At 37.6% G+C, this 27,819-nt stretch overlaps 2 protein-coding genes across 6 annotated transcripts in view; one reads left to right on the forward strand and one right to left on the reverse strand.

Annotated features, from left to right (window-relative positions):
• Positions 1–24,256, forward strand: part of LOC309961232 (alpha-fetoprotein-like) — a 77,675-nt gene extending 53,419 nt beyond the window's left edge. The window contains exon 14 of one of the 2 annotated variants that reach the window (XM_082838295.1): positions 24,009–24,256. In XM_082838295.1, coding sequence (XP_082694421.1) covers positions 24,009–24,011 — 3 coding nt within the window. In that variant the 3' untranslated portion in view covers positions 24,012–24,256. Of the gene's footprint in view, positions 1–7,020; positions 7,223–24,008 lie in introns of those variants that run through there. The other variant, XM_082838291.1, reaches the window with a different exon arrangement.
• Positions 1–27,819, reverse strand: part of RASSF6 (Ras association domain family member 6) — a 64,208-nt gene that overhangs the window by 3,227 nt on the left and 33,162 nt on the right. For 3 of the 4 annotated variants that reach the window (XM_082838305.1, XM_082838303.1, XM_082838306.1), the window contains 8 exons: positions 24,294–24,433; positions 17,789–17,886; positions 16,053–16,237; positions 12,786–12,887; positions 12,401–12,452; positions 2,019–2,137; positions 1,826–1,923; positions 71–1,728 (listed from right to left, as the gene is read on the reverse strand). In XM_082838305.1, the coding sequence (XP_082694431.1) occupies positions 1,653–1,728; positions 1,826–1,923; positions 2,019–2,137; positions 12,401–12,452; positions 12,786–12,887; positions 16,053–16,237; positions 17,789–17,886; positions 24,294–24,433 (870 nt within the window). In that variant the 3' untranslated portion in view covers positions 71–1,652. Of the gene's footprint in view, positions 1–70; positions 1,729–1,825; positions 1,924–2,018; positions 2,138–12,400; positions 12,453–12,785; positions 12,888–16,052; positions 16,238–17,788; positions 17,887–24,293; positions 24,434–27,819 lie in introns of those variants that run through there. The other variant, XM_082838304.1, reaches the window with a different exon arrangement.

The following is a 27,819-nucleotide window of genomic DNA, read 5'->3' on the forward strand; positions in this document are numbered from 1 at the left end:
TCACATTTTTATAGTTACTCTATCATCACAGCTAAGTTCTTTATATTAAATTTCCCCTGTTTAAATGACTGTGTGGTTTCTGTCTCCTGATTAGACACAGACTAATAATACAACTGATCACTATTAAGATACAACTTTTTTCACATACTTATTAGCCATTTGCATTTCCTCTTCTGCAATTTTACTTTTCAAGCCATATGTCTTATTTATTCTATCCGGGCATGGTATTTTTTAATGCATTTTGTAGACTTTCAATATATTAAAATGAATCTTTTGTCATGTTTATGGCAGATACTTGACACTACTTTAAATAAGTATACTGAATTTTTAACCATTACATTCGCTTTACTTTTGTGAGATGAGATTTTCTTAATAACTGATAGATAATAGGATGAAGATGCAAGCCCATGTCTTATTCAATAAAGGAGATTTCCTAGGACGGAAAAGCTCACAGCACACTTTTACTTTTTTCTGGTTTAGGATTTGGTTACACTGAGAAGTAATATCTTTGTCTTAAACATGTTTCATATTTTGATAATTGATCTTCCAACTGGGTTTATTACATTCAACCTTATCCCATAGTGTGTGTAATATAATCAGTTTAATCCAATGCTTATGAGGAACGCAGATAGAAGTAGTAGTGGAATGGAAAAGAGCTGCATAAAACTCCCTTTTAATATAGAGTTCATAAATATAATCATAGATGATACTTGTGGCATTCTCAGTGCTTTTTCAGATTGGTTAAGTGTACGATGGACCCTGAGTGTTGTTTTGTAGAATGAGTTGTCTTGGAGAAAAAGGGCAGAGCTCCAGATTTCCTGCCCAACTTCGATCTACCACAGCTTTGCATTATCTTCTATATTTATTCAGCAACAAATGGTTATCATGGGTCAAGTCTTAGCCTAGCCAACAAAATACACTAAATCTCTGTGATATGTTTGTTTGGAAAAATAAAGAAAACTAGTTCAATTGACAAAAGAAAAGCTTAAGAACACTTTTGAAAGTCATCTGTAGAACAGAGGGGGGAAAAGAAAGAAGGGCTCAGGTTGAGAAAATTACAATTTGGATTTCTTAACAGAGTCCATAATCTTTTCCATCCCAAAGGACAGATAGCTCTGATGTTATAGATAGCCCAAAGCCACATATCCATAGAAAGATAGTCCTAGATTTTATGAAAAGTCTAGAGTTTAAGGAGCTGTGAAACACCACCACCATCAGATTCCTTGGTGGGGTAGTAATGTGTTGATTTTTTATTTTAAGAGCTGGAAGCTTTTACTTCTGAATCATTTCTGAGAGTCAGTTGATGAGAGTTCTCTTGACAGTTAAAGCTAAAATAAGTTTAAGCTGCATGGCGTCTGAAGATGCCATTTAAATTCAAGTTCATTGAGCGTTTTACTATAAAAACTATTTGAAATACATAGTATCCGAGCTTATTCCAGTTACTGAAACTAAATTCAAGTTCCTTCAGTCCAACTGTGAACCCTACTTAACCTCTTCAGTTTAAAGAGAGACAAGCTTTTACCACATTCAATTTCCTACAGATTCAAGTTCACATATATTTGTATAAATGCAAGTATAGAATTTATGCACCCAAATAGTTGTAACACCCTTCTAAGTTTGTTGAAGTGTTTTAGCAATAGTGACCTGTATTGCTAAACTGTTGTCTCTGTTTTTATTACCTGTTTACTTCGAAGACATTTCAGTATGATAGCCTTTTCTGTACTGAATCTGAAATAAGGAGAAAAAGAGTATTAACAACTGGACACATTTTGTGCCTTGAACCTATTAAAGAACGAAGCACCCAGTGTGCAAGCTCTTAACTTACTTTGTTATTGTTCTTTGAATCTCTCTTTTCTCTTCTTCATTTAATCTTTGAAGGATGGATTCCAGGAGAGAAAAATGAAAGTTAATATACTGAGCCACCTGAAAGAAAAACAAACAACAAAAGCAGAGCATTTGTGTGAGAGATGCTGAGTGAGGAGAGGGCAAAGACAGATTCAGGGCAATGGCATCCATACATCACTGTTAATTTCTTCTGCATCTTTATCCATGAGGAAAATGCGAGCATTCTTTTCAGATGGTCCCTGTAGGAGTCTATGCAGTAGCGGAATGTCTGTTTTCTTTAGCCGTCTCTGCTCTGCAAATGAAAATAAGAATCAACTACAGTCAGAGGAAAAAAAGAAACATAATTTGTCCATTCATTTTGCTTCTTCAGCTCACTTTGAAAGACCTAAAAAGAACATACAACAGGAGGAACTCACTCAAAAAAGTAAATTGAAATTACAACCTTTAAATGAACTAAAAATGGACTTCTTTCTCTTGCTATCCTTCAGGGTTTGACTTTCTATCTCAGAATGCCAGCTTTGCCTTTGGTTTGGATGTTCAGACAAGTCTTCAGTCCCATTTATGCCTTGTATCATGCAACACTCCTAAAAATTTTTTTTACAATTTTTCATTCATTCAACAAATATTTATTGATCTTTCCTTGTTCCATTAATGTAATTCTATCTTTCTAGTAGTTCAGATCCAAAACTTTGTAATTATCTTCAGTTCTTCATTTCTCTCTCACCCCACATCCAATCCTTGGCTTTTCTTAAAAATATATTCAGAATTGTTATTCACATCAGGGGTTATTTTTTATTATTTCATTAAACTATGGACTTCATCCATTCAACCATAATAATGAGATGAGAAAAAAAATAACTTCCTACTTGGTATAGTCCCAGAACTTCAAATTTCCAAAAGTCACAAATACTCCCACCACAAAATACTTCTAGCTTTCTGCTGAAGTAGTTTCACATCTGTGATTTCATTTTAGGACACAGTGCCTTTACATTCATTTTCTTTCCTCCTTCCTTCCTCAAATATTTTTTGAGTTACAACTATGTACCAGGCCTTGTTCTCTGTACTGGGTACACTACGGAAAAAGCAGACAAAAATCACTTCCCTCATGAACCTTACACTCTAGTGGAGAAGAAGATGATAAGGAAGATACATCAATAAGACATGTCACATATACTGAGAAGTATTAAGGGGAAAAAATAAAGAAAGGGAGGGGGTAGAAAGCATGCACATGTGTAAATACATGTGTGCAGGGGAGAAGTTTGCAATTATTGTAGGGTGGTGGAGGAAGGCCTCACTGAAGATGTAACATTTGAGCAAAAACCTGAAGGAGATGAGAGAGGAACCATGAAGCTCTTTAGGGGAAGTGTGTGCCGAAAGGGTAAGTAAATAAATAGAGCACCTCTGAGGTCAGTGCATGCCTAATGCCGTCAAAGAGCAGCAAGGGAACAGGGTGGCTGGCACGGAGATGAGGGGAGGGTTGTTAAATGATGAAGAGAAGAGGTAATGGGACCAGCACAAAGACTGTGACTTTACTGTCAGAAGAGAGACCATCGGAGGATCTAAGAAGAGGTGTGACATGGTCTGACTTCCATGGTTAAAGAATAATCTGTCTGCTCTGTTGAAGTAGACTGAAGGGAAAAAGGTGGACCAGTGAGTCCTTTCTACAGTATCATGTGTTTCCTTGGGCTTTTAAAAGTTCCAAGTGTCAGAACTATTCTCATCCCCTGGACTGGACCTACCCCAGGAAAAAGGGCAAGAGAGGATCTAGAACACAGAAGTCCAGCTTCCCCACAATTAAAGTGACATCCATTCCTATGTCCACAGAGTCAGTGTTCGTTGCTTTAATTCCTCTTCTTTTTCTGAAGCAATGGGGAACCCCATAATTTAGCTCCTGTCATTAACCCACCAGAATCCTCTTCTGACCTTTACATCTTGTATTAACTTGGTTTTGCATCCTCAATTTGCTTCATTCTTGATATCACAGGGCAATGTTCCTTGCTTCATGGTCACCTGGGATAATTATTAGAAATATGCATTCCCAGACTGTCCTCAGATCTGGAGGGGCTTGAGAATTTGTGTTTTAAATGAACTCTCCAGGTGATTCTGAAGGGTGCTACAATTTGAGAAACACTGTTATAGATCATGTGCTTAGTAGATAAAAGGTATTAAAAAACACAGCTATCTGTTTTCCACATTACTACCCAAACAGTGCTATATGCTCCATTCTTTTCTCTATTCCTGGTCCCTAAAAAGGTCCTAGTTATGATTATCTTCACTTCTGGATTTCATGTATAAGAAATTTTGACATAATTTAAAAGAAAACATAATTTTCACAGGTAAAATTGAAATAACTACATTTTACAGTAAAAATAAGCATTTCCCCCTGATTTTAAAAGTAACATACGTATTGGGGAGGGGAAAGGAGGTTATATAGGTCAAAGAGTACAAATTTTCAGTTATTAGAAGAATAATTTCTGAGGATCTAATGTACACTTGAAAGTTGCTGAGAGTAGATCTTAAGCATTCTTAGCCCAAGAAAAAAAAGAGTTAACAATGTAAGCTGATGGATGTGTTGATTATCTTGATCTTGGTAATCGCTGCACAGTGTACATGTATGTCCAATCATCACATTGTACACTTTAAATATATACAATTATATTTGTCAGTTATTCTGAATTATTCCTCAACAACATACATACCACTGTAATTATGAGGAAAAGAATAAGGCAGAAAGTAAAAATCACCTGGAATCCCAGAACTCTAGGATAAGCAGCTTTTCACTTTTTGTGGCCATCCCTTCACATATCTCTTTATGCACACACACAAAAAATACATAAAGGTGGTCGTATCACACTTGATATTTTTATTGTACACATATATTTTTAAAAATCATAATTTGTTTTTTCCTTTTGTGCTTTTTCTCCTTCCCATTGTCTTTTCTGTATCTCCCCAGCCCCCTAACCAAGTAATCAATGTTAATGGCTTGGTATTTATCTTTCCATACCTTTCTCCCTGATCATGTGATCATATAAACCACATATATAAATAGGGATTTATAATTCTTTTTTAAAAATGGGATCATACTATATACATTTATAGGCATCTTGCATTTGTAATTAAATGTATATTATAGAATTCCTTCCATTCAACTGGTATAGATCTAACTCATTTCATTTAATGGTTGCATAATAATCACTTATTAAATCATTCCTCTATGATGGGTAACTTTGCCTTTAGCTTTTTGTCATTATAAATAGCCTTCCACATAAATCTGTAGGCAGTAGTCCTTTTATTTTTGTGAAACACATTCTCACCAGTGGAATTGCTGGGCTAAAGGATATGTATACTGTGGATTTTAACAAATGTTGCTAGAATGAATTTTAAGAAAGTAGACAGACAGATCTTCACCAGAATTGCAAGAACATACGCTTTTACCCTTATCCACACCAGACATAGGTGATAATATTACATTGAATTTAAGGATTGAATTTACGTTTCCTTAACTTCTGCATTTCCTTTAATATTTGTATTTCCTTGAGTTTAAGACTTTCCTAAAAATATTTACTGGTTACTTTGTTATTCTTTGAATTGCTTTATCATACTTTATTTTTATTGGATTGTCTTTTCACTATCATTTTGCAACAACTTTTTAAAAAATTATTATTATTATTTTTTGTACCGTACGCTGGCCTCTCACTGTTGTGGCCTCTCCCGTTGCAGAGCACAGGCTCCGGACGCGCAGGCTCAGCAGCCATGGCTCACGGGCCCAGCCGCTCCGCGGCATGTGGGATCTTCCCGGACCGGGGCACGAACCTGTGTCCCCTGCATTGGCAGGCGGACTCTCAACCACTGGGCCACCAGGGAAGCCCTGCAAGAACTTTTTGATATTGTAGGTATTAATCTTTTTCTGATATTCTTCATAATGCTTGTATCTTTTCTTTCTTTTTTTAAAAAAAATATTTATTTTCTTATTAGTCATCCATTTTATCCACATCAGTGTATATGTGTCAATCCCAATCTCCCAATTCATCACACCCCCCACCCCCTGCTGCTTTCCCCCCTTGGTGTCCATACATTTGTTCTCTACATCTGTGTCTCAGTTTCTGCCCTGCAAACCCGTTCATCTGTACCATTTCCTAGGTTCCACATATATGTGTTAATATATGATATTTGTTTTTCTCTTTCTGACTTACTTCACTCTGTATGACAGTCTCTAGATGCATCCACGTCTCTATAAATAACCCAATTTCGTTCCTTTTTATGGCTGCGTAATATTCCATTGTATATATGTACCACATCTTCTTTATCCATTCGTCTGTCGATGGGCATTTAGGTTGCTTCCATGACCTGGCTATTGTAAATAGTGCTGCAATGAACATTGGGGTGCATGTGTCTTTTTTTTTTTTTGGTATGCAGGCCTCTCACTGCTGTGGCCTCTCCCATTGTGGATCACAGATCTGGACACGCAGGCTCAGTGGCCATGGCTCACGGGCCCAGCCGCTCTGCGGCATGTGGGATCTTCCCGGACCGGGGCACGAACCCCTGTCCCCTGCATCGGCAGGCGGACTCTCAACCACTGTGCCACCAGGGAAGCCCCGCATGTGTCTTTTTGAATTATGGTTTTCTCTGGGTATATGCCCAGTAGTGGGATTGCTGGGTCATATGGTAATTCTATTCTTAGTTCTTTAAGGAACCTCCATACTGTTCTCCTTAGTGGCCATATCAATTTACATTCCCACCAACAGTGCAAAAAGGTTCCCTTTTCTCCACACCCCCTCCAGCATTTGTTGTTTGTAGATTTTCTGAGGATACTCATTCTAACTGGTGTGAGGTGATACCTCATTGTAGTTTTGATTTGCATTTCTCTAATAATTAGTGATGTTGAGCAGCATTTCATGTGCTTCTTGGCCACCTGTATGTCTTCTATGGAGAAATGTCTATTTAGGTCTTCTGCCCATTTTTGGATTGGGTTGTTTGTTTTTTTACTATTGAGCTGCATGAATTGTTTATATATTTTGCAGATTAATCCTTTGTCCAATGATTCATTTGCAAATATTTTCTCCCATTCTGATTGTTGTCTTTTCGTCTTGTTTCTGGTTTCCTTTGCTGTGCAAAACCTTTGAAGTTTCATTAGGTCCCACTTGTTTATTTTTATTTTTATTTCCATTACTCTAGGAGGTGGATCAAAAAATATCTTGGGGGCTTCCCTGGTGGCGCAGTGGTTGAGAGTCCGCCTGCCGATGCAGGGAACACGGGTTCGTGGCCCGGTCAGGGAAGATCCCACATGCCGCGGAGCGGCTGGGCCTGTGAGCCATGGCCGCTGAGCCTGCGTGTCCGGAGCCTGTGCTCCACAATGGGAGAGGCCAGAACAGTGAGAGGCCCACGTACCGGAAAAAAAAAAAAAAAAGAAATCTTGGTGTGATTTATGTCAAAGAGTGTTCTGCCTGTATTTTCCTCAAAGCGTTTTATAGTGCCTGGTCTTACATTTAGGTCTTTAATGCATTTTGGGTTTATTTTTGTGTATGGTGTTAGGGAGTGCTCTAATTTCATTCTTTTACATGTAGCTGTCCAGTTTTCCCAGCATCACTTATTGAAGAGGCTGTCTTTTCTCCATTGTATATCCTTGCCACCTTTGTCATAGATTAGTTGACCATAGGTGTGTGGGTTTATCTCTCAGATTTCTATCCTGTTCCATTGATCTATATTTCTGTTTTTGTGCCAGTACCGTATTGTCTTGATTACTGTAGCTTTGTAGTATAGTCTGAAGTCAGGGAGTCTGATTCCTCCAGCTCCAGTTTTTTCCCTCAAGACTGCTTTGGCTATTCGGGGTCTTTTGTGTCTCCATACAAATTTTAAGATTCTTTTGTTCTAGGTCTGTAAAAAATGCCATTGGTAGTTTGTTAGGGATTGCAATGAATCTGTAGATTGCCTTGGGTAGTATAGTCATTTTCACAATGTTGATTCTTCCAATCCAAGAACATGGTATATCTCTCCATCTGTTGGTGTCATCTTTAATTTCTTTCATCAGTGTATTATAGTTTTCTGCATACAGGTCTTTTGTCTCCCTAAGTAAGTTTATTCGTAGGCATTTTATTCTTTTTGTTGCAATGGTAAATGGGAGTGTTTCCTTAATTTCTCTTTCAGATTTTTCATCATTAGTGTATTGGAATGCAAGAGATTTCTGTGCATTAATTTTGTATCCTGCTACTTTACCAAATTCATTGATTAGCTCTAGTAGTTTTCTGGTGGCATCTTTAGGATTATCTATGTATAGTATCATGTCATTTGCAAACAGTGACAGTTTTACTTCTTGTTTTCCAATTTGGATTCCTTTTATTTCTTTTTCTCCTCTGATTGCCGTGGCTAGGACTTCCAAAACTATGTTGCATAACAGTGGTGAGAGTGGACATCCTTGTCTTGTTCCTGATCCTAGACGAAATGCTTTCAGTTTTTCACCATTGAGAATGATGTTTGCTGTGGGTTTGTCATATATGGCCTTTATTATGCTGAAGTAGGTTCCCTCTATGCCCACTTTCTGGAGAGATTTTATCATAAATAGGTGTTGAATTTTGTCAAAAGCTTTTCTGCATCTATTGAGATGATCATATGGTTTTTATTCTTCAATTTGTTAATATGGTGTATCACATTGATTGATTTGCATATATTGAAGAATCCTTGCATCTCTGGGATAAATCCCACTTGATCACGGTGTATGATCCTTTTAATGTGTTGTTAGATACTGTTTGCTAGTATTTTGTTGAGGATTTTTGCATCTATATTCATCAGTGATATTGGTCTGTAATTTTCTTTTCTTATAGTATCTTTGTCTGGTTTTGGTATCAGGGTGATGGTGGCCTCATAGAATGAGTTTAGGAGTTTTCCTTCTTCTGCAATTGTTTGGAAGAGTTTGAGAAGGATGGGTGTTAGCTCTTCTCTAAATGTTTGATAGAATTCGCCTGTGAAACCATCTGTTCCTGGACTTTTGTTTGTTGGAAGATTTTTAATCACAGTTTCAATTTCATTACTTGTGATTGGTCTGTTCATATTTTCTATTTCTTCCTGGTTCAGTCTTGGAAGGTTATACCTTTCTAAGAATTTGTCTATTTCTTCCAGGTTGTCCATTTTATTGGCATAGAGTTGCTTGTAGTAGTCTCTTAGGATGCTTTGTATTTCTGCAGTGTCAGTTGTAACTTCTCCATTTCCATTTCTATTTATTGATTTGAGTCCTCTCCCTCTTTTTCTTGATGAGTCTGGCTAATGGTTTATCAATTTTGTTTATCTTCTCAAAGAACTACCTTTTAGTTTTATTGATCTTTGCTACTGTTTTCTTTGTTTCTATTTCATTTATTTCTGCTCTGATCTTTATTTCTTTCCTTCTGCTAACTTTGGGTTTTGTTTGCTCTTCTTTCCCTAGTTCCTTTAGGTGTAAAGTTAGATTGTTTATTTGAGATTTTTCTTGTTTCTTGAGGTAGGCTTGTGTAGCTATAAACTTCCCTCTTAGAACTGCTTTTGCTGCATCCCATAGGTTTTGGATTGTCGTGTTTTCATTGTCATTTGTCTCTAGGTATTTTTTGATTTCCTGTTTGATTTCTTTAGTGATCTCTTGGTTATTTAGTAACAAATTGTTTACCCTCCATGTGTTTGTGTTTTTTACATTTTTTTCCCTGTAATTGATTTCTAATTTCATAGTATTGTGGTCAGAAAAGATGCTTGGTATGATTTCAGTTTTCTTAAATTTACTGAGGCTTGATTTGTGACCCAAGATGTGATGTATCCTGGAGAATGTTCCATGCACACTGGAAAAGAAAGTGTAATCTGCTGTTTCTGGGTGGAATGTCCTATAAATATCAATTAAATCTATGTGGTCTATTGTGTCATTTAAAGCTTGTGTTTCCTTATTAATTTTCTGTTTGGATGATCTGTCCATTGGTGTGAGGTGTTAAAGTCCCCCGGTATTACTGTGTTACTGTCGATTTCCTCTTTTAGAGCTGTTATCAGTTGCCTTATGTATTGAGGTGCGCCTATGTTGGGTGCGTATATATTTATAATTGTTATATCTTCTTCTTGGATTGATCCCTTGATCATTATGTAGTGTCCTTCCTTGTCTCTTGCAACATTCTTTATTTTAAAGTCTATTTCATCTGATATGAGTATTGCTACTCCAGCTTTCTTTTGATTTCCATTTGCATGGAATATTTTTTTCCATCCCCTCACTTTCAGCCAGTATGTGTCCCTAGGTCTGAAGTGGGTCTCTTGTAGACAGCATATATATGGGTCTTGTTTTTGTATCCATTCAGCAAGCCTGTGTCTTTTGGTTGGAGCATTTAATCCTGCAACATTTAAGGTAATTATCAATATGTATGTTCTTATTACTGTTTTCTTAATTGTTTTGGGTTTGTTTTTGTAGGTTCTTTTCTTCTCTTGTGTTTCCCACTTAGAGAAGTTCCTTTAGCATTTGTTAGAGCTGGTTTGGTGGTGCTGAATTCTCTTAGGTTTTGCTTGTCTGTAAAGCTTTTGATTTCTTCATCAAACCTGAATGAGATCCTTGCTGGGTAGAGTAATCTTGGTTGTAGGTTCTTCCCTTTCATCACTTTAAGTATATCATACCACTCCCTTCTGGCTTGTAGAGTTTCTGCCGAGAAATCAGTTGTTAACCTTATGGGAGTTCCCTTGCATGTTATTTGTTGTTTTTCCCTTGCAGCTTTCAGTAATTTTTCTTTGTCTTTTTGCCAAGTTGATTACTGTGTCTGAACGTGTTTCTCCTTGGGTTTGTCCTGTATGGGACTCTCTGCATTTCCTGGACTTGGGTGGCTATTTCCTTTCCCATGTTAGTGAAGTTTTTGACTATAATCTCTTCAAATATTTTCTCGGGTCCTTTCTCTCTTTCTTCTCCTTCTGGGACCCCTATAATGTGAATGTTGTTGGGTTTAATGTTGTCCCAGGGGTCTCTTAGGCCTTCTTCATTTCTTTTCATTCTTTTTTCTTTATTCTGTTCCACAGCAGTGAATTCCACCATTGTGTCTTCCAGGTCACTTATCTGTTTTTCTGCCTCAGTTATTCTGCTATTGATTCCTTCTAGTGTAGTTTTCATTTCAGTTATTGTATTGTTCATCTCTGTTTGTTTGTTCTTTAATTCTTCTAGATCTTTGTTAAACATTTCTTGCACCTTCTCAATCTTTGCCTCCATTCTTTTTCCAAGGTCCTGGATCATCTTCACTATCATTATTCTGAATTCTTTTTCTGGAAGGTTGCCTATCTCCACTTCATTTAGTTGTTTTTCTGGGGTTTTATCTTGTTCCTTCATCTGGTATGTAACCCTCTGCCTTTTCATCTTGTCTATCTTTCTGTGAATGTAGTTTTTGTTCCACAGGCTGCAGGATTGTAGTTCTTCTTGCTTCTGCTCTCTGCCCTCACTCTGGGTCTTTAACTATTTGCTGGGCTTTTTTCAGAGGCAGCAGTGTAGAAAGACACCACAGGGTCTGCTTCTAGGCCTTCTGCTTCTGCTCCAAGTCCTCTTCAGTGGTGCCTATCTCTGTGATTTTCTTCCATAGCAGTTGATAGTTGAATCAATTTTAAAACTTTGTTTATATGTCTACAGTTGCTTTCATTGTGACCCTTCTTCATAATGTTTGTATCTTCTATCAATACATTTTTATACAGTTCAATGTTTCTACATTTTAGTTCTTTTCTAAAACAACTAGAATGAATACACACACACACACACACACACACACACTTAGAATTTTCAAACATTTAATATATTTCTTATATTTAAGCTTTTGATTTATAAGGACTTTAATTTTGTATGTGTTTGGAAATCCAGCTTTCATTTTCTTGTAATTGTTCCAGATCAAAATGTATTATTTTATTCTATTCAATTTCTGGCTCAAACATTCTGATACTTAAATTATAACCTGAGCTATTTTTATAATTTAACATTTAAAAATTTTCAGTTTTAAGGCTTTCAAAAATTTCATTTTAGTATTGCTTTAGGGTTTCTCTAATCTTTCACTCCCTGCTCCTAGCACCCTACATATAGACTCTTTCCAATGTCCTGCTGCTAAACTTTTACCTCCACCACAAAGTTCTGCACATTTTTCTCTACTGAGGAAGAGAGAACACTCCCACAATGTGTCAGACACTGTGCTAAGAAAGATGAGGAAGAAATGATATGTAATGATGACTCTAGTAAGAGCTAGAATGATAAGGGAAAGTGAAAAAGAAAGAAGTACAGAGGTCAACTTAAATGCCTAACAATTCCTGGGAACCTTCCACCTATTCTCCAGTGCTCTTTGATCACCATTCAGATAATTTAATGACTGGCCAACAAGCAAAGTCTTTTGTATTATAAACTCTTCTAGGATACCTTATTCTTAGGGTGTCTTCCTCTGAAATTGTGAAATACGAATAATGTAAAACACTCCCCCTCTCTCCTTCTTCCTTCCCTCCCTCCCGTTCTTCCACAGAAGGAGGTAAACTGCTTTTCTGCCTTTCTTATGGGCAGAAAACGATAACACACTGGAGTCATATTAGAACAACCACCAAGCTTTCTTACCTCCTGTTGCAAAAATAATGTAAAGTGCAAAATCCTGGGCACTATTTTCAATCTGTCAATGGAAAAGAAAGAACAGATGTGAATTCTTTGTTGTCAATGTTTTCTAAGCCAACCAGACCCAAATTATATATGTTTCTTCACTTTCATTTTTCACTTTCAGATATAAAACCTTTTCTGCTCCCTGGGGATAATGTAATTTCTCAGGCACAGTCCATTTATATTATAAATGGACCCATGCAGTTCAAACCCATTTTGTTCAAGGGTCAACCATACATAGGAAAGAATTCTTTGGAACTGAACATTTAATTTCAGAAAAATCCATTTATGTGCCTACAGTTAAATTATATACAAGATATTTATAGCTCAGTTCACTGATAAAGATTACCTTAAATTTTTGGAGAATTTGCTTTATTACTTCTTCAGTTCTCATATTACTGTTTATTCTGACCTTAGTTTCTGATCCAAAGGCTGGAGTGAAAATTGATGTCTAGAAGAGAAAAAAAAAGATTGATATAATTTTAAGGACTTAATGTGACAAACTAACGAGAGTCAATATTTTGAACCTGGCCTTCCTTTGGACAAAACATCCAAGATCATCAGTTTAAAAATTTGCTTTCTTACTTTTACTTTCTTTGTTATTGTTGAATACTGTACTATGTATGCCTTTAAGCAGCTTTATATTTTTTCTAGAGTAAGTTAGGTAAAACATCATTTGAGAATGTTCAAAACAGTTTCACTAGATAGTCACACCATTCTTCAGTGTAGTTTAAGATTTCAAAATTCCCTCCTGGTTGGGAATAATTGTTCTAAATTGTTTTAATTTGAACTGTATAAAATCACTCCTTTTTGGTTGGTCAGAAATGGTCCAGTGTTGGCAATTTCATATGGTTCAGCCTATATCTCAACTGAGGATTGAGGTGAAAGTGATGCTAATTGAATATCTAGAACAATATTTCCTGCAAGTTTCTCTAATCAAGAGTCTGCCTTTTAGATAATACCTGGTAAAAGATTTCTATGGTCAGATAAGTCTGACACATCTCTCTTGGGGATTAGTAATGCACCATAAAAAATCATAAGAAACATAGAACCATAAAATTTTTTCTCATTATTTGATCATTATTCCTATTTTAAAATAAATAGAATCCTGAGAGAGATGAAAAAAATTAAATGGAAAATTCCAGAAATAAACAATTCATACGTTTTAAATTGTGTGCCATTCTGAGTAGCATGATAAAATCTTGCACCATCCTACTCCATCCGGCCCAAGATCCCCATCCATTGACAATGTTTGCTCCTGACAGCCAACTATCGACGTCATCATGGCTTGATGGTCCAGGATCATCTGAAGCAGATGATCCCCCTTCTGACGTACTGTCAGAAGGTCAAGAGTAGCCTAATGCTGCATCACCATGCCTCCTTATTCACCTCACTTCATCTCATCACACCACAGGTGTTTTATCATCTCACACCCTTACAAAGGTGAATACAGTGCAATAAGATATTTTGAGAGAGATGGAGGGAGAGAGAGACCACATTCACATAACATTTTTTATAGTATATTTTTATAAATATTCTACCTTATTATTAGATATTGTTGTTAACATCTTTTTTTGCCTAATTTATACATTAAACTTTATCATAGGTATGTATGTATAGGAAAAAACATAGTATATATAGAATTCAGTACTATCCTTAGTTTCAGATATCCATTGGGAGTCTTGGAATGCATTCCCTTGGGACTACTGCATCACAATCTAAGCCTCTAGTACTGGAGGCATTATCAAGAGGTTTCATGATATAAAAACATATCTTATGACTATATCAACTTAAATTCCTAGATGCCCATCATTGCATACACATTGATAGAGTGCTTTGGGTTTCAGGGTTTTGTTTTCTGCTAGTTGTTATACTGCAGTGAATGATATTTGTGTGAAATATCTTTAGTTCTTTAGATCTCTTTCAATCAATATCAATAAAGCTAACTGTAAACGGAGTTCTTCCTTTGTGCAGATACTTATGCTAAGTACTGAACTCACCTCATTCCACTTAATCCCATCAACAGCCTTGTAAAGAAGGAAGGATGAAGGAATGAAGGCTAGGAAGTTGAGTACTTTTTTATTTGCTCAGCAAGAATTTGCAATCAGGTCATCATGCTGCAATGCCCAAGCATTCAGCTATGATGCTGTGCTGCCAACTTTAGTGCCCATTTCATTCTTAGCTCCGCATATCCCATCTGGAAGCTGCTCATTTGGAATAATGTGGCTTTCACAGCCTACTTTAACAGAAATCACCTCACAAGTGCTGATGATATACAGCATAATTCTGAGGAGAAGAAGAAACCAGGATAATTGGTAGTTGCATATCTGTGGGGGACTGTCAATGTTACTTTTTGGCCAGGAGGAAGTTCTTGAGCCAGAAAAATGTCTAATTTGAACAGAGAATTCACAAGGGAGATTTCTCCACACCAGTCTCCAAAGGAACATATGGATACTCTCCCAAGGGATGAAAAAGAAGGAAAAAAGGTAGAAAGCCCTAAAGAAAAAAAGCTTATGATGAATGAGTCAATATTTTGTATGAAAGGGTTTAGAGTGGTGCCTTGCACAGAGTGAGTGCTTTTTAAGTATTTATTGAATGAATGGATGAATGATCCCTAGTATATGACATGAAAAATTTGAGTTCTACAAAAACATGATGTATTTCCTACCTTCGACCAAGTTAAATGTCTTATAAATACTATAGAAAGGCACATATATATTTAACACATATTAAGTGAAAAAAATCAAAATGCAAATAGTATAAACTACAATTGCACTTGTGGGTGATATGGGTTTATGTATATGAGTTTATGTATAAGACCTGGAAAATTTAATTGATCAGAATAAACAAGCCTATAGCTGATTTTTTCCTTTTATTTAAATATTAATGTTTGAATGTACTTTGAACCAATCTCTTTTGTAGCACTTACATATTTTAATACCATTTGTGGATGTATTGGTTTCTTTGCCCAAGCCCTGAGCTCCATGCTGGCAAAGGCATCAATTGAGTCATCTTTATATTTCCAGTGTGTATCACAGGGCCTGCCACTTAGGGTTCACTGATCATGTTGGTTAAGAACTTGGGTTCTGGCATCAGACAGAAGCTGGGTTCGGGCTCAGAGTTGCTACTTAAAAGCAGTGTGACCAGTGATGGATTGTGTAACCTCTGTGAACCTCAGTTAACTCATACGTAAAGTAGGGAACATAATGGTATCTGCTTCATAGGATTGTTTTAGTGATTAATGAGATAACCCATCAAAACAGTTTAATGCTTAAAACATAGAGAGTACCCAATAATAATAGTAGTAGTATATCTAAAGGCATTATTATTATTTTTAATTATAAATTGAATTGAGGGCTTCCCTGATGGCGCGGTGGTTGAGTGTCCGCCTGCCGATGCAGGGGACACGGGTTCGTGCCCCGGTCCGGGAAGATCCCACATGCCGCGGAGCGGCTGGGCCCGTGAGCCATGGCCGCTGGGCCTGCGCGTCCGGAGCCTGTGCTCCGCAATGGGAGAGGCCCGCGTACCACACACACACACACAAATTGAATTGAGTGATATTGTTAGCACAATAGACAACATTCTTTTAAATGACATTAATGAAACTGGAACTCACTTCATGGTTATAAAAGTGTCCGTTAATAGAGGCCCTATGCTTCTGTCTGTCCTTTCTGTCCATCGTCGGAGGCTTCATCCTTCTTCTCACCAGGGCTGCTTCACTCATGGTTCTATAGAGCAATGGGGATTCAGGTTCTTCATCTGCATGAAGCTTCAGAGTGCTACTGTGATAAGATAAATAATCTGGGGAGAATAAAGTTTATAAGCCCATATAATTTAGCTGCTCACCTCTTTGCATCGCGGGTGGATTTGATTACATACTTAGTAATTATATAGCTATGCAATGGACTATAATGCTTTTAAACAGAAAATAGCAATGATCTTCTTTAAGAATAGGGCCATCTGGTGACACTTGTTTTCCATTTTACCTTGGAATTTTAATTATATTGTAATTAGAGTATAAGCATGTGATACTTCATCTTTCTCTAGCACTGGTGCTTAAATAAAAATAGATTTTTATTGTATCTTTGGTGCCAAGAGATTGGGATTCCCTTGTGTTTAGATGAGTGTTGTCAAAGGGCTAATTATAAGGACGCTTATATAAAAGATGCCAAAAGGCCATAAGACAAAAATAAGGGAATCCGGGAAGGAGCATCATGTTTGTTACAGAATCTGACTTGTTATAGAGACAGCAGAGAGGACTGAACTGAGAATGCTTTGAAAAAAATTAAGCTAAACATTGGAAGTTGTTGGTAGATTCATGAAGATAGTGCCAGCACCATACCCTTGTTCAGTCTGAAGTCAGTTTGGTAATATCACCATCCCGGGAATGTGAACCCCACCCCAGCCTCAGTCATCATCTTCTCCTTGGGTCTCTACATATTACATGCAAATGAAATCCATGTAAAATGTAAGATATCATGCCCGAGTCTCAGTAAATGACAGATACTAATATTATTACTAACACATCATCATTATTATGATTACTGTTGTCACATGTCATAGGGGCTGGCATTTTCCATTCATTTGTCAAATTTGATATGAACTCACTTGATGTTCAAGTAGATTTCTCTTTTTTAAATAAATGCTTGAAACAACCCTATCAGATATAGTGAATGCAGTATATCTGCCTCTGAGAAGCAATGTTATATAAATATCTATTAACCAAAATGTTCAACTTCTCAAAAGATGTAAAATTCAATCTGAAGGGCTTGGTCTAACATAGAAATCTTCTGAGTATAATAAATGATCCTAATCCTTGGGGAAAATATAAAACAATTTTATGTACACAAACTTTATTCAAACCATCAGTTCTCCCTAATCTAGTAAATCTAAGGGACCTCATGTAATTAAAAAAATAATGTTTTTATATAGCAAAGTAAGGTTCTTAAACATCATATGAGCACTGTAGTGACTTAAGTTAGTATGTTCCTAAGATATATTTTTTTAATATAAAATAAGGGTTTAATAAGTAACGGTAGGGCTTCCCTGGTGGCGCAGTGGTTGGGAGTCCGCCTGCCGATGCAGGGGACACGGGTTCGTGCCCTGGTCCGGGAAGATCCCACATGCCGCGGAGCGGCTGGGCCCGTGAGCCATGGCCGCTGAGCCTGCGCGTCCAGAGCCTGTGCTCCGCAACGGGAGAGGCCACAACGGTGAGAGGCCCGTGTACCGCAAAAAAAATAAAATAAAATAAAGTAACGGTATATAAAATGTTGAATTTCAGAAAAACATTTAGGATTCATGCTTTGTATTAGTTTAAAAAAGTCTCCTCATTAACAAGGTTTTGATACTGACCTTCCTGGGAATCTGTTGCTCCAGACACTGGAATCTGAGTCCTGTCCAAATCACTAATACGGTAAAGATCATCAAATTCTCCCCAGCGTGTCATTCCCCTGAAAAGTAATGAATCTTGTAAGTGATATTATTCTATTCATAAAAAGGCGTAGGATGGTTTTCAGATTTACAGTATTAATATAATGCTGTGGGCCTCTGTAGGTAGACACATCATCATAAGTTATAACAATTTTTTATATTATTAAAATTATATTTATACCAGAGTAGTCAGCTTGCATTTTAAATAATTCTTGTACTGATTTTGAGCATGTTTTGACACAATAATTCAGTTACACACTGAACCACAAGATTATATAGATTCTGTAAAACATATGTGCCAATGGAATTAGTAGAAACCAATATAATCTATTTTTTTTAACATCTTTATTGGGGTATAATTGCTTTACAATGGTGTGTTAGTTTCTGCTTTATAACAAAGTGAATCAGCTATACATATACAATATCTCCTCCCTCTTGCAACTCCCTCTCACCCTCCCTATCCCACCCCTCTAGGTGGTCACAAAGCACTGAGCTGACCTCCCTGTGCTATGCAGCTGCTTCCCACTAGCTATTTATTTTACATTTGGTAATGTATATATGTCCATGCCACTCTCACTTCGTCCCAGCTTACCCTTCCCCCTCCCCTTGTCCTCAAGTCCATTCTCTACGTCTGTGTCTTTATTCCTGACCTGCCCCTAGGTTCTTCAGAACCCCTCCCCCCGCCTTTTTTAAGATTCCATATATATGTGTTAGCATACAGTATTTGTTTTTCTCTTTCTGACTTACCTCACTCTGTATGACAAACTCTAGGTCCATCCACCTCTCTACAAATAACTCAGTTTCATTTCTTTTTATGGCTGAGTAATATTCCATTGTATATATGTGTCACATCTTTATCCATTCATCTGTCGATGGACACATATGTTCACCTTATTTTTGATAAGAGAGGCAAGAATATACAATGGAGAAAAGACAGCCTTTTCAATAAGTGGTGCTGGGAAAACTGGACAGCTACATGTAAAAGAAAGAAATTAGCACACTCCCTAACACCATACAGAATCCATTCGTATACAGATATCTCACAATGCTTTTAGGAGAGTTTAGATACAAAGTGTTTATTCTGCCAACTTGCATTAAGTTCCTGTTGTATTCAAAGCATTTTTAGGTAAAGTGACTCCAATATAATGATATAAAGCCTATCTTTAAGACCCTTGAGCACTATAAAGGATGCGATTTATAAAGGAGGAAAGTGTATAAGAAACTTCTTTTCTGACAATCATGATTTATAAAGGTACTAACAATTTTCAATGCATTCTAATGCCCAGAATACATAAAACTGGGCAACTGCTTATTTTTACCAGTTGGGCCAACACTTATTGTTATTTTCTTTCTGGCTTTAGATAAGCTACTTATCTTCTCTGTGCATTAGTGTTCTCACCTATGAAATGGGGATGATTATAGTATGAGGTAGGATAAGGTTATTGAGAAGATTAAATGAGTTAATTTGTGTAAAATCCTTGAAAAAGTGCCCAACACATAGTAAGCACTCAATATGTGTTAAAAACTATCGTGATCGTCCTCATCTTCATTGTTATCCTCATCATAATCCCCATCCATTTCATGATGGGTCAGGAGCCATTAGGGATCCAAGGTATTCCTAGATGTCTCTAGGTTAATAGACACTATCGTAGCTGGGACCAGTCTTAGTCCTACTAAGAGTCTCTTCCATAATGTCTGTTTTCCTTATGAACAAAAAATATTCACCCATAGGGAATCTGTGGCATTAATTCTTCCCAAATGTCACTGGTGGCAATAGCAACAAAAAATGCTTATTCATACTAGTGGTGGCAAATATGAATAAACATGGTCCTTTTCTTCCTTGATCTCTGAATTCCTTCGATGTCTTTTTACAACTTCGATATCATTTGAGCCTCATAATAAAAGCCTTATGACATAGATAAGATAATCCTAATATATTTGTTTATTAATTTTCTAGTAAGCTGTACTATACAGAATATAGCCAGTCAAAATAAATGTCTTAAAAGTCCAAGAACTTTAGGCAATAACTTTAACTCAAAGGAGAACTGTTTTGGTCCTGACTCAGACTCTAGTTATTCTTCCTTTTTTATTTTCAATTGAAGTATAGTTAATTTACAATGTTTTAGGTGTATAGCAAAGTGATTAAGATATATATATATATATATATATATATATGTATATATTTCCTTTTTCAGATTCTTTTCCATTATAGGTTATTACAAGATATTGAACATAGTTCTTGTGCTATACAGGAGGTCCTTGTTGTTTACCTATTTTATATATAGTAGTGTGTATCTGTTAATCCCAAACTCCTAATTTATCCCTCCCCCACTTTTCCCCTTTGGTAACCATAAGTTTGTTTTCTGTGTCTGTGAGTCTATTTCTGTTTTGTAGATAAGTTCATTTGTATCATTTATTTTAGATTCCACATATAAGTGATATTTGTGGTATTGGTCTTTGTCTGACTTACTTCACTCAGTATGATGTTCTCCAGGTCCATCCATCTTGCTGCAAATGGAATTATTTAATTCTTTTTTATGGCTGAGTAATATTCCATTATATATATATATATATATATATATATATATAAAACATCATCTTTATCCATTCATCTTTCAGTGGACATTTAGGTTGCTTCAAAGTCTTGGCGACTGTAAATAGTGCTGCTATGAACATTGGGGTTCATGTATCTTTTCAAATTAGAGTTGTAATCTTTTATGGATATATGCCCAGGAGTGGGATTGCAGTATAATATGGTAACTCTATTTTTATTTTTTTAAGGAACCTCCATAATGTTCTCCATAGTGGCTGTACCAATTTACATTGCCACCAAGAGTGTAGGAGGGCTCCCTTTTCTAGTTATTCTTATGAGAGATAAAATTATCAATTTTCCCCAATCTATAGAAGATTAATTGAAAAAGGCAGATGTGATTATCATAGAAAGAGTGTTGGCAATGGAAAAGACAGAATACCAACGAAAAATGGAAACTAAAAAGGCAAAGCACCCCAATGCTATCTCCCATAGGGGAAGATGAGAGAGCCCAAGCATACCAGACCAGTGATGTGCTATAAATTCTTGGTAATCCTGCCCAACTTCACCCCTGTCCTCACCTTCTCTCAGCTTAGTGGTGTCACACAAATACAGAGAAACAAACATGCCTCAATATGGTCAGTGTTTGGCCCATTTTCCTTCCTACCATCTTTGCAAAAATAAACAATGCCCCCATCACCCCCGAACCCACCCGTTTTCAGCTCTGGATTGTGTAATTTGAAGCGTCTCCACATACAGCTGTGCAAGTGACTAAGCTTGAAGGCAGTTACCCAAAGTTTTCCAAAGAAACCTCGTTGGAACTTCATGTACTATCAAACAGTTTAACTTGCCCAAGCACAGGACTGTTAGCGTTGCCCTGATCAAGCTTCAGGATATATACCATTAGCAAATTTAAACTGTGGGGAGGTTTTCTAATGAGCTGCAAAATAAAAAGGAGGTAGAAATTTGATAGACACATAGAAGGTGGCCACTTCTCTACCCACCTTGTAAAAGAAAAAACACTATTGATGCCATTCAAATGTACACCTGTCCAGTTTTTGCTCTTTATGCCATTCTGCCATGACTTGTCCAACGCATGTCAAAGCAGACTTTGGAAAGAAATTAAAAGCAGAAATGAAAACTGGTGCAAGCAAACATAACCTCAATAAAGCTGTTTTTACGAAAAATTTCCAAGACAAAATACTTGGACCAGATATGAGAGATCAAAGTACTGTCTGTAGAATTGTTTCCATAAAAGATCACAAGTGAAAAAAAAAAAAAAAAAAGATCACAAGTGGTCACAGCTCAAACTGATTTACTTTTAAACTTATACCACTCCCATTAAGCTGATTCAGTGGGACTCATTTCAAAGATAATTAAAACAAACTAGCTTGACAAACTGATGATTCTCCCCAACGGTGAATTGAAAGAAAAGATTGCAGCCCTTCCTGCAGCTGAGTACACAACTTCCACGTCTTTCATTCCACATTCCATATCCATCCACTGGAGATATTAAATCTGTGATCCTGAGAGAGTAGAGGTATAAGTTCTGCCCACAGAAACCCAGTGTGGGAAAGAGAACAATAAGAATTGTTAGGGAGTGAGGGAATAGTCCATTTCCTTACACAATTTCATTCAAGGCTCAGAGTTTAAACGAATACCACAGTGAGGGTAGCAACCAGAGTGAGGGTGTCTAGGACTGGATTGAAACAAAGTGGCTCTGCACCCCACTAGGGAATCAAAGACCAAGGATCTTTTTCTGACAATTCATACCCACCAGAAAAATCGGATACACTGCACTTCAAATATTCTCCCAGTAAGTCTCATTACTGTGGTAAAGGGCAAGCAAAGTTTTTTTTTTTTTTTTTTTTTTTTTTTGCGGTACGCGGGCCTCTCACTGTTGTGGCCTCTCCCGTTGAGGAGCACAGGCTCCGGACGCGCAGGCTCAGCGGCCATGGCTCACGGGCCTAGCCGCTCCGCGGCATGTGGGATCTTCCTGGACCGGGGCACGAACCCGTGTCCCCTGCATCGGCAGGCGGACTCTCAACCACTGCGCCACCAGGGAAGCCCAAGGGTTTGAATTTTAATTTGAGAAATTAAAGAAAATATCTTGGGATATCCATTCAAAATCGTGATAGCTTAATGTGCTAATACAGGTAGCTTACTGCAACTCTTTGACATCTTCCCATAGTGTTCCATATTAATCAAGCATTCATGATTCAAATAATTTAAATGCATCAAAAAGAGCTGGCTGCTCAGAGAACTTTGCAATGAGTTCTTAGGCAATATGAAGAATGGTAGCTAATTTTGCCAAATTCATATCTTGTACAGTTTCCTAAAAGCAGGGCCCAGGGGTAGTTTTTACTTTTAAATGATGCTCCTTGTCATTTAGAATCATCAGCCCCATCAATCTTCTAGTACCTGAAGGTGAGGGATGCAGGGCTTCATCAGGCTGCCTGTCTGTGGTTTCTCTTCTGCTATTCATAAGTACTGGACCCTTTGCCCTTCATTAGCTTGGATGGGAGACTAATCAGAAGTGGTAGATGGAGAGACAGTTTACCCAACAGAGCAGAGGTAATTTAACCACCAGGATTCCGTGGGCTTCATTTGATTCTAAATTCTGAGTCCTCTCTTTGTGCCGACACACTGCTGAGCACCAGGATAAAAATGAATAAAGCATGCTCCTTACCCTTGAGGAGCTCACAGGCTGGGGGTGGGGGGCAGGGGTATAAAAATACAGTTAACGGCGTGCTCTGAAAGGGATATAGAAAAGTTGTCAGGGTACCTACTACAGGGTCAGAAAAGGCTCTCTGGAGAATGTGTTACCGACCTGAATCTTAAAGGATTGGTGGAAGAGTCTAGCAAATGGATGTCGAGAAGCAGATAGGCTTCCAGGCAGAGAGTCAGGAAAGTAAGAAACTGCATGACATGTGTAGGGAATTATAAAATTGCTGGAATTGCTGGAACCTCACATTTGAGAAAGATTGGCAAGGTGCAAATCATAGTGGGACTTCAGTGTTTTCCCCAAAGGAAAAGTGGGGCTTCCCTCAAGGTGATACCCGATTTTCCTTGGTTATGACCAAAGGTCAGATTGAGGAAAAGGTCCTGGCTGCTCTCTCTCCATCCTCTCTCCTGCTAGAACTCCAGCTCATCTAGTTATGGATAGAAGGATGGATGAAGAGAACGCTTGATACCTCCATGTACACGCAAAAAGGAGATGTGTTAGAAAGTCAAGGATTAAAAAGGAAGGGGAGAAGGGAGGGAGGAAGAAAACAATATTTATATCTGTGATTTCTTTGGGAATGTTTATTAATTTTTCTAAAAATTGTAAAGGATAATGAAAAGATATATCTCAGCCCAACTTACGTATTCAAGGTACAGTTGCATAAACCCACACAGAGTACTGTTTTGTGCATTTACTGTACTTCACATGCACTTTGTCCTGATCCTAACAGGACACAGCAATCAGATGGAACATAATTAAGTCTCCTTTCCAGAAAGCAGGAAAAGCCCTTTGTTCTAAGAAGAGGAGAAATTTAAATTTTATCCCCCTCTTTTTGGTGATAAGACCAGGGCTAATGAAATCTTGCCTTTACATTTTGTTTTTTCTAGTGAAAGAATGCAGTCTCCCAGAAGAGAAGGAATACAGCAGAGAGGTCAAGAGCCAGACTCTGGCGCTCATAGACCTGAGGTCCAGTCCAGTTCTGCTACATGGTAATTGGGGATCTTGCACAAACTACCTAACCTCTCAGAGCCCTGGACACAAACGTCCTAGAGTTGATGGGGGATTAAATGAGGTTGTGTATAAACTTTAGAGTTTTCATGCCTTGAGGCACACAAAAAAGGTAAATATGAAGATCATTTTCTAAGGAATTAAAATCATAAAAGGTAGCTCACCTTTTGGAGAAGACATCTGGTGACTTCAGCACAGTGAAAGAAGGGATTTGCTTCTCATCTTGTATTTTCAGTTGTATAGGCTGCTTTACTCCCCAGAAAATGTCCAGCATTCCTTCAACAATTAGTTTACCATCGTCAGTCTAGGGGAGAAACCAATCATCACAAACACTGTTTTTGTATTATTTATAGAAGGCAAATGTTTTAACTGAAGATTTAGAAATGAGGTCTGTAAGACATCTTAATAGATAAAAAATAAATTTCCAGGTGGGACTGTTTGGCTTTTAAATTTATCTACAAAACATTTCTACTTTTGAAACATTCTTTTATTTTTGAAAACAGCTATAACCAGCAAAGTCATAATGGTAATGACATGCCCACCAGAGGGCACAGTATGCTAAAATATCTTCTGGACTCTGCTTCTTCAATTAAGTGGAATTTTAATTCTCTAATTCTATTTAGCGTAAAATTAAAGCAGAATTAAAAACTGTGCTAAAGTAGAATTCAGAAGAACAGCTATTGTTCAGTTTAGTGGCTATTTTCTCATTTCTGAACAGGAAAAATTTAGCTCACAAACTTATGCAGAACAAGTGAAATAATGTATGTAAAAACACAGTGTAAAATACACAACAAATTATATTTTTGAAAAAAATCAATAGCACTTGAGTAATCTCTTTCAAGTTGGAACTATTATAACAAAAGAAGGGAATTCTATGCAAAGAAAAATTAGTAAACAGGATTGAACACTTACTAATTCTATGGATGTAGATATTAATACCAAAGCACATTCCCATAGAATGTATTTTCTAATCTATTTCTCTCTTATATATGTAAAAGTCTGTTATTAAAGTAGTGTTATTATTATAGTAAATTTGGGAAATATAGAAAGAATATTCCAACTATCCAATAACTACTCTAACATGCAATAACTAATTGTTATTATGAAAAATCAATAATTAGAAAACATAATAAATATAAACATAAATGACTCAATTCTTATTTGAGAGTGTAATGAAAACTCCAGACTCTGGAATCAGACAGACCTGTGTTTGAACTCTGACTCTGCCATTTTCTAGCTGTGTTCTTTTGGACAAGATGTCAAACACCTATAAAACTGGGCTGCTTCTTCTGAAGAATGAAATCATAACAATCCTTGATTCATAGGACCTCGTATTTAAAGTGCTCAATAAATGATATTGCTTATTATTTCTTTGGCTGACAAACCTACTTTGGAGTCACTCCTGAAACAAAGTTTTGCTCTTTCTCCTCCTTTTGAGTTCATATTTCAGATCACTGTGAGGTCAGATACCAATCAGTTGTCCTTAACAGCCAAACATAATTTGCCCTCTGAAAGGGCAGTACATGATGCAGAGCCTACATTTTAGTTATTGATGTATAACATCTTTCCGTGGCTTAATTATACTACAATGAATCCCTTATATCAAAAACTCATAGGGGGGCTTCCCTGGTGGTGCGGTGGTTGAGACTCCGCCTACAAATGCAGGGGACACGGGTTCGTGCCCCGGTCTGGGAAGATACCACATGCTGCGGAGCAGCTGGGTCCATGAGCCATGGCCGCTGAGCCTGCGCGTCCGGAACCTGTGCTCCGCAACGGGAGAGGCCACAACAGTGAGAGGCCCTGCATACCGCAAAAAACAAAACAAAACAAAACAAAACAAAAAACTCATAGAATAACTGCTCTTCTGAGGTTATCTAACTTTTGCTTTCAAGAAGAGATACTCCAACTATTATCAGAAAATAAGGTTTTCTCATGTAAGGAATATCAGAATATTTTTTAATTTCAGAAACCATCTCTAGGACTTCCCTGGTGGCGCAGAGGTTGAGAATCCGCCTGCCAATGCAGGGGACACGGGTTCAAGCCCTGGTCCGGGAGGACTCCACATGCCATGGAGCAACGAGGCCTGTGTGCCGCAATTACTGAGCCTGTGCTCTAGAGCCCGTAAGCCACAACTACTGAGCCTGCGCACCACAACTACTGAAGCCCGTGCACCTAGAGCCCGTGCTCCACAAGAGAAGCCACTACAGTGAGAAGCCTGCACACCACAACAAAGAGTAGCCCCCATTCGCCGCAACTAGAGAAAGCCCGTGTGCAGCAACGAAGACCCAGTGCAGCCATAAATAAATAAATAAATTTAATTTAAAAGAAGAAATCATCCCTTTTGAAATTTACTAAATAAATTATCCCTGAAGCCTTGTTTATACTTATCTAATCTCATTGTCTCAATCTTCGGGCCTTTTCTCTTCTAGATCTACACCAATACCCTTGGTGATCTCAATGACCCTTATGTGCCATCTCTAAACAAATAGCTCCCAACTTTAGATATACAGCCCAGACCTTCCCCTAAACTTCAGTTGTCAAACTTGACATCGAATTTAATACGTTCCTAATTAACTTTTGATCTTTCTTCCTGTAACTATTTTCCTTTCCCAGTCTTCCCCATCTTGGTAAATAGAACCCCCATCTTTCCAGTTGTTCAGGTCAACATTTTTAAAGTCACCATTAATCTTTCTTTCATACTTAGCCTCTCAAAATCCGATACGTTAGCAAATCCCATTAGGTTTACCTTAAAAATATATCCCCAATATGGCTATACTCACCATGGGTACTACCACAATTCTAGTTTATGCCACTGTCATTGTTTGCCTGGTTATCACAATAGTTTCTTTGGGGTCTACCTCATTCTTCTCTTGCCCCTCTATGTATTCTTAGTAGCTAGAGAGATCGTTTTATTTTCTTAACTTTTTATTTTATATTGGAGTATAGTTGATTAACAATGTTGTGTTAGTTTCGGGTGTACAGCAAAGTGATTCAGCTATACATATATATATATATCTATTCTTTTTCAAATTCTTTTCCCATTTAGATTGTTACATAATATTGAGCAGGTTCCCTGTGCTGTACAGTAGGTCCTTGTTGGTTATCCACTTTAAATACAGCAGTGTGTACATGTCAATCCCAAACTCCCTAACTATCCCTCCCCTCCCCTTCCTCCACCCCCCCCCCCCCCCCGGTAACCATAAGTTCGTTAGAGAGATCCTTTTAAAATGAATCTTTAGATAATATCATGACTCCTCAGTGGCTTTCCATCTCATTCCAAGTACAAGCTGAAGTCTTCACAATGATCTATAAGACCCTACATGCTCTGGTGCCCTCCCCTTCTCAGTTCTCTCTATAGCTTCCTTGTTCTCTACTATCCCATTCCCACAAGGTTCCTGCTGCACTGGCTTCCCCACCGTGCCTCAGTTACACCAGCCAGGCTCACGACCTTTATTGGGCTGCTGGATATGTCTGTGCCTGGAATGTGTGTCCCACAGACTTCTACAAAGTTTGCTCCCTGACATCTTTCAGTCTTTGGTCAAATGTTCCTCTTTCCTCATCCACTTAGATTCCTGAGCCCTCTTCCCTCCTTTGTTATTCTCCACAGCCTTTCTTTTTTTGGCTGCATTGGGTCTTCATTGCTGCACGTGGGCTTTCTCTAGTTGCGGCGAGCAGGGGCTACTCTTTGTT

This window comes from Leucopleurus acutus (assembly GCF_964270905.1).
Source record: "Leucopleurus acutus genome assembly, chromosome: 4".
NCBI classification, from domain to species: Eukaryota; Metazoa; Chordata; class Mammalia; order Artiodactyla; family Delphinidae; genus Leucopleurus; species Leucopleurus acutus.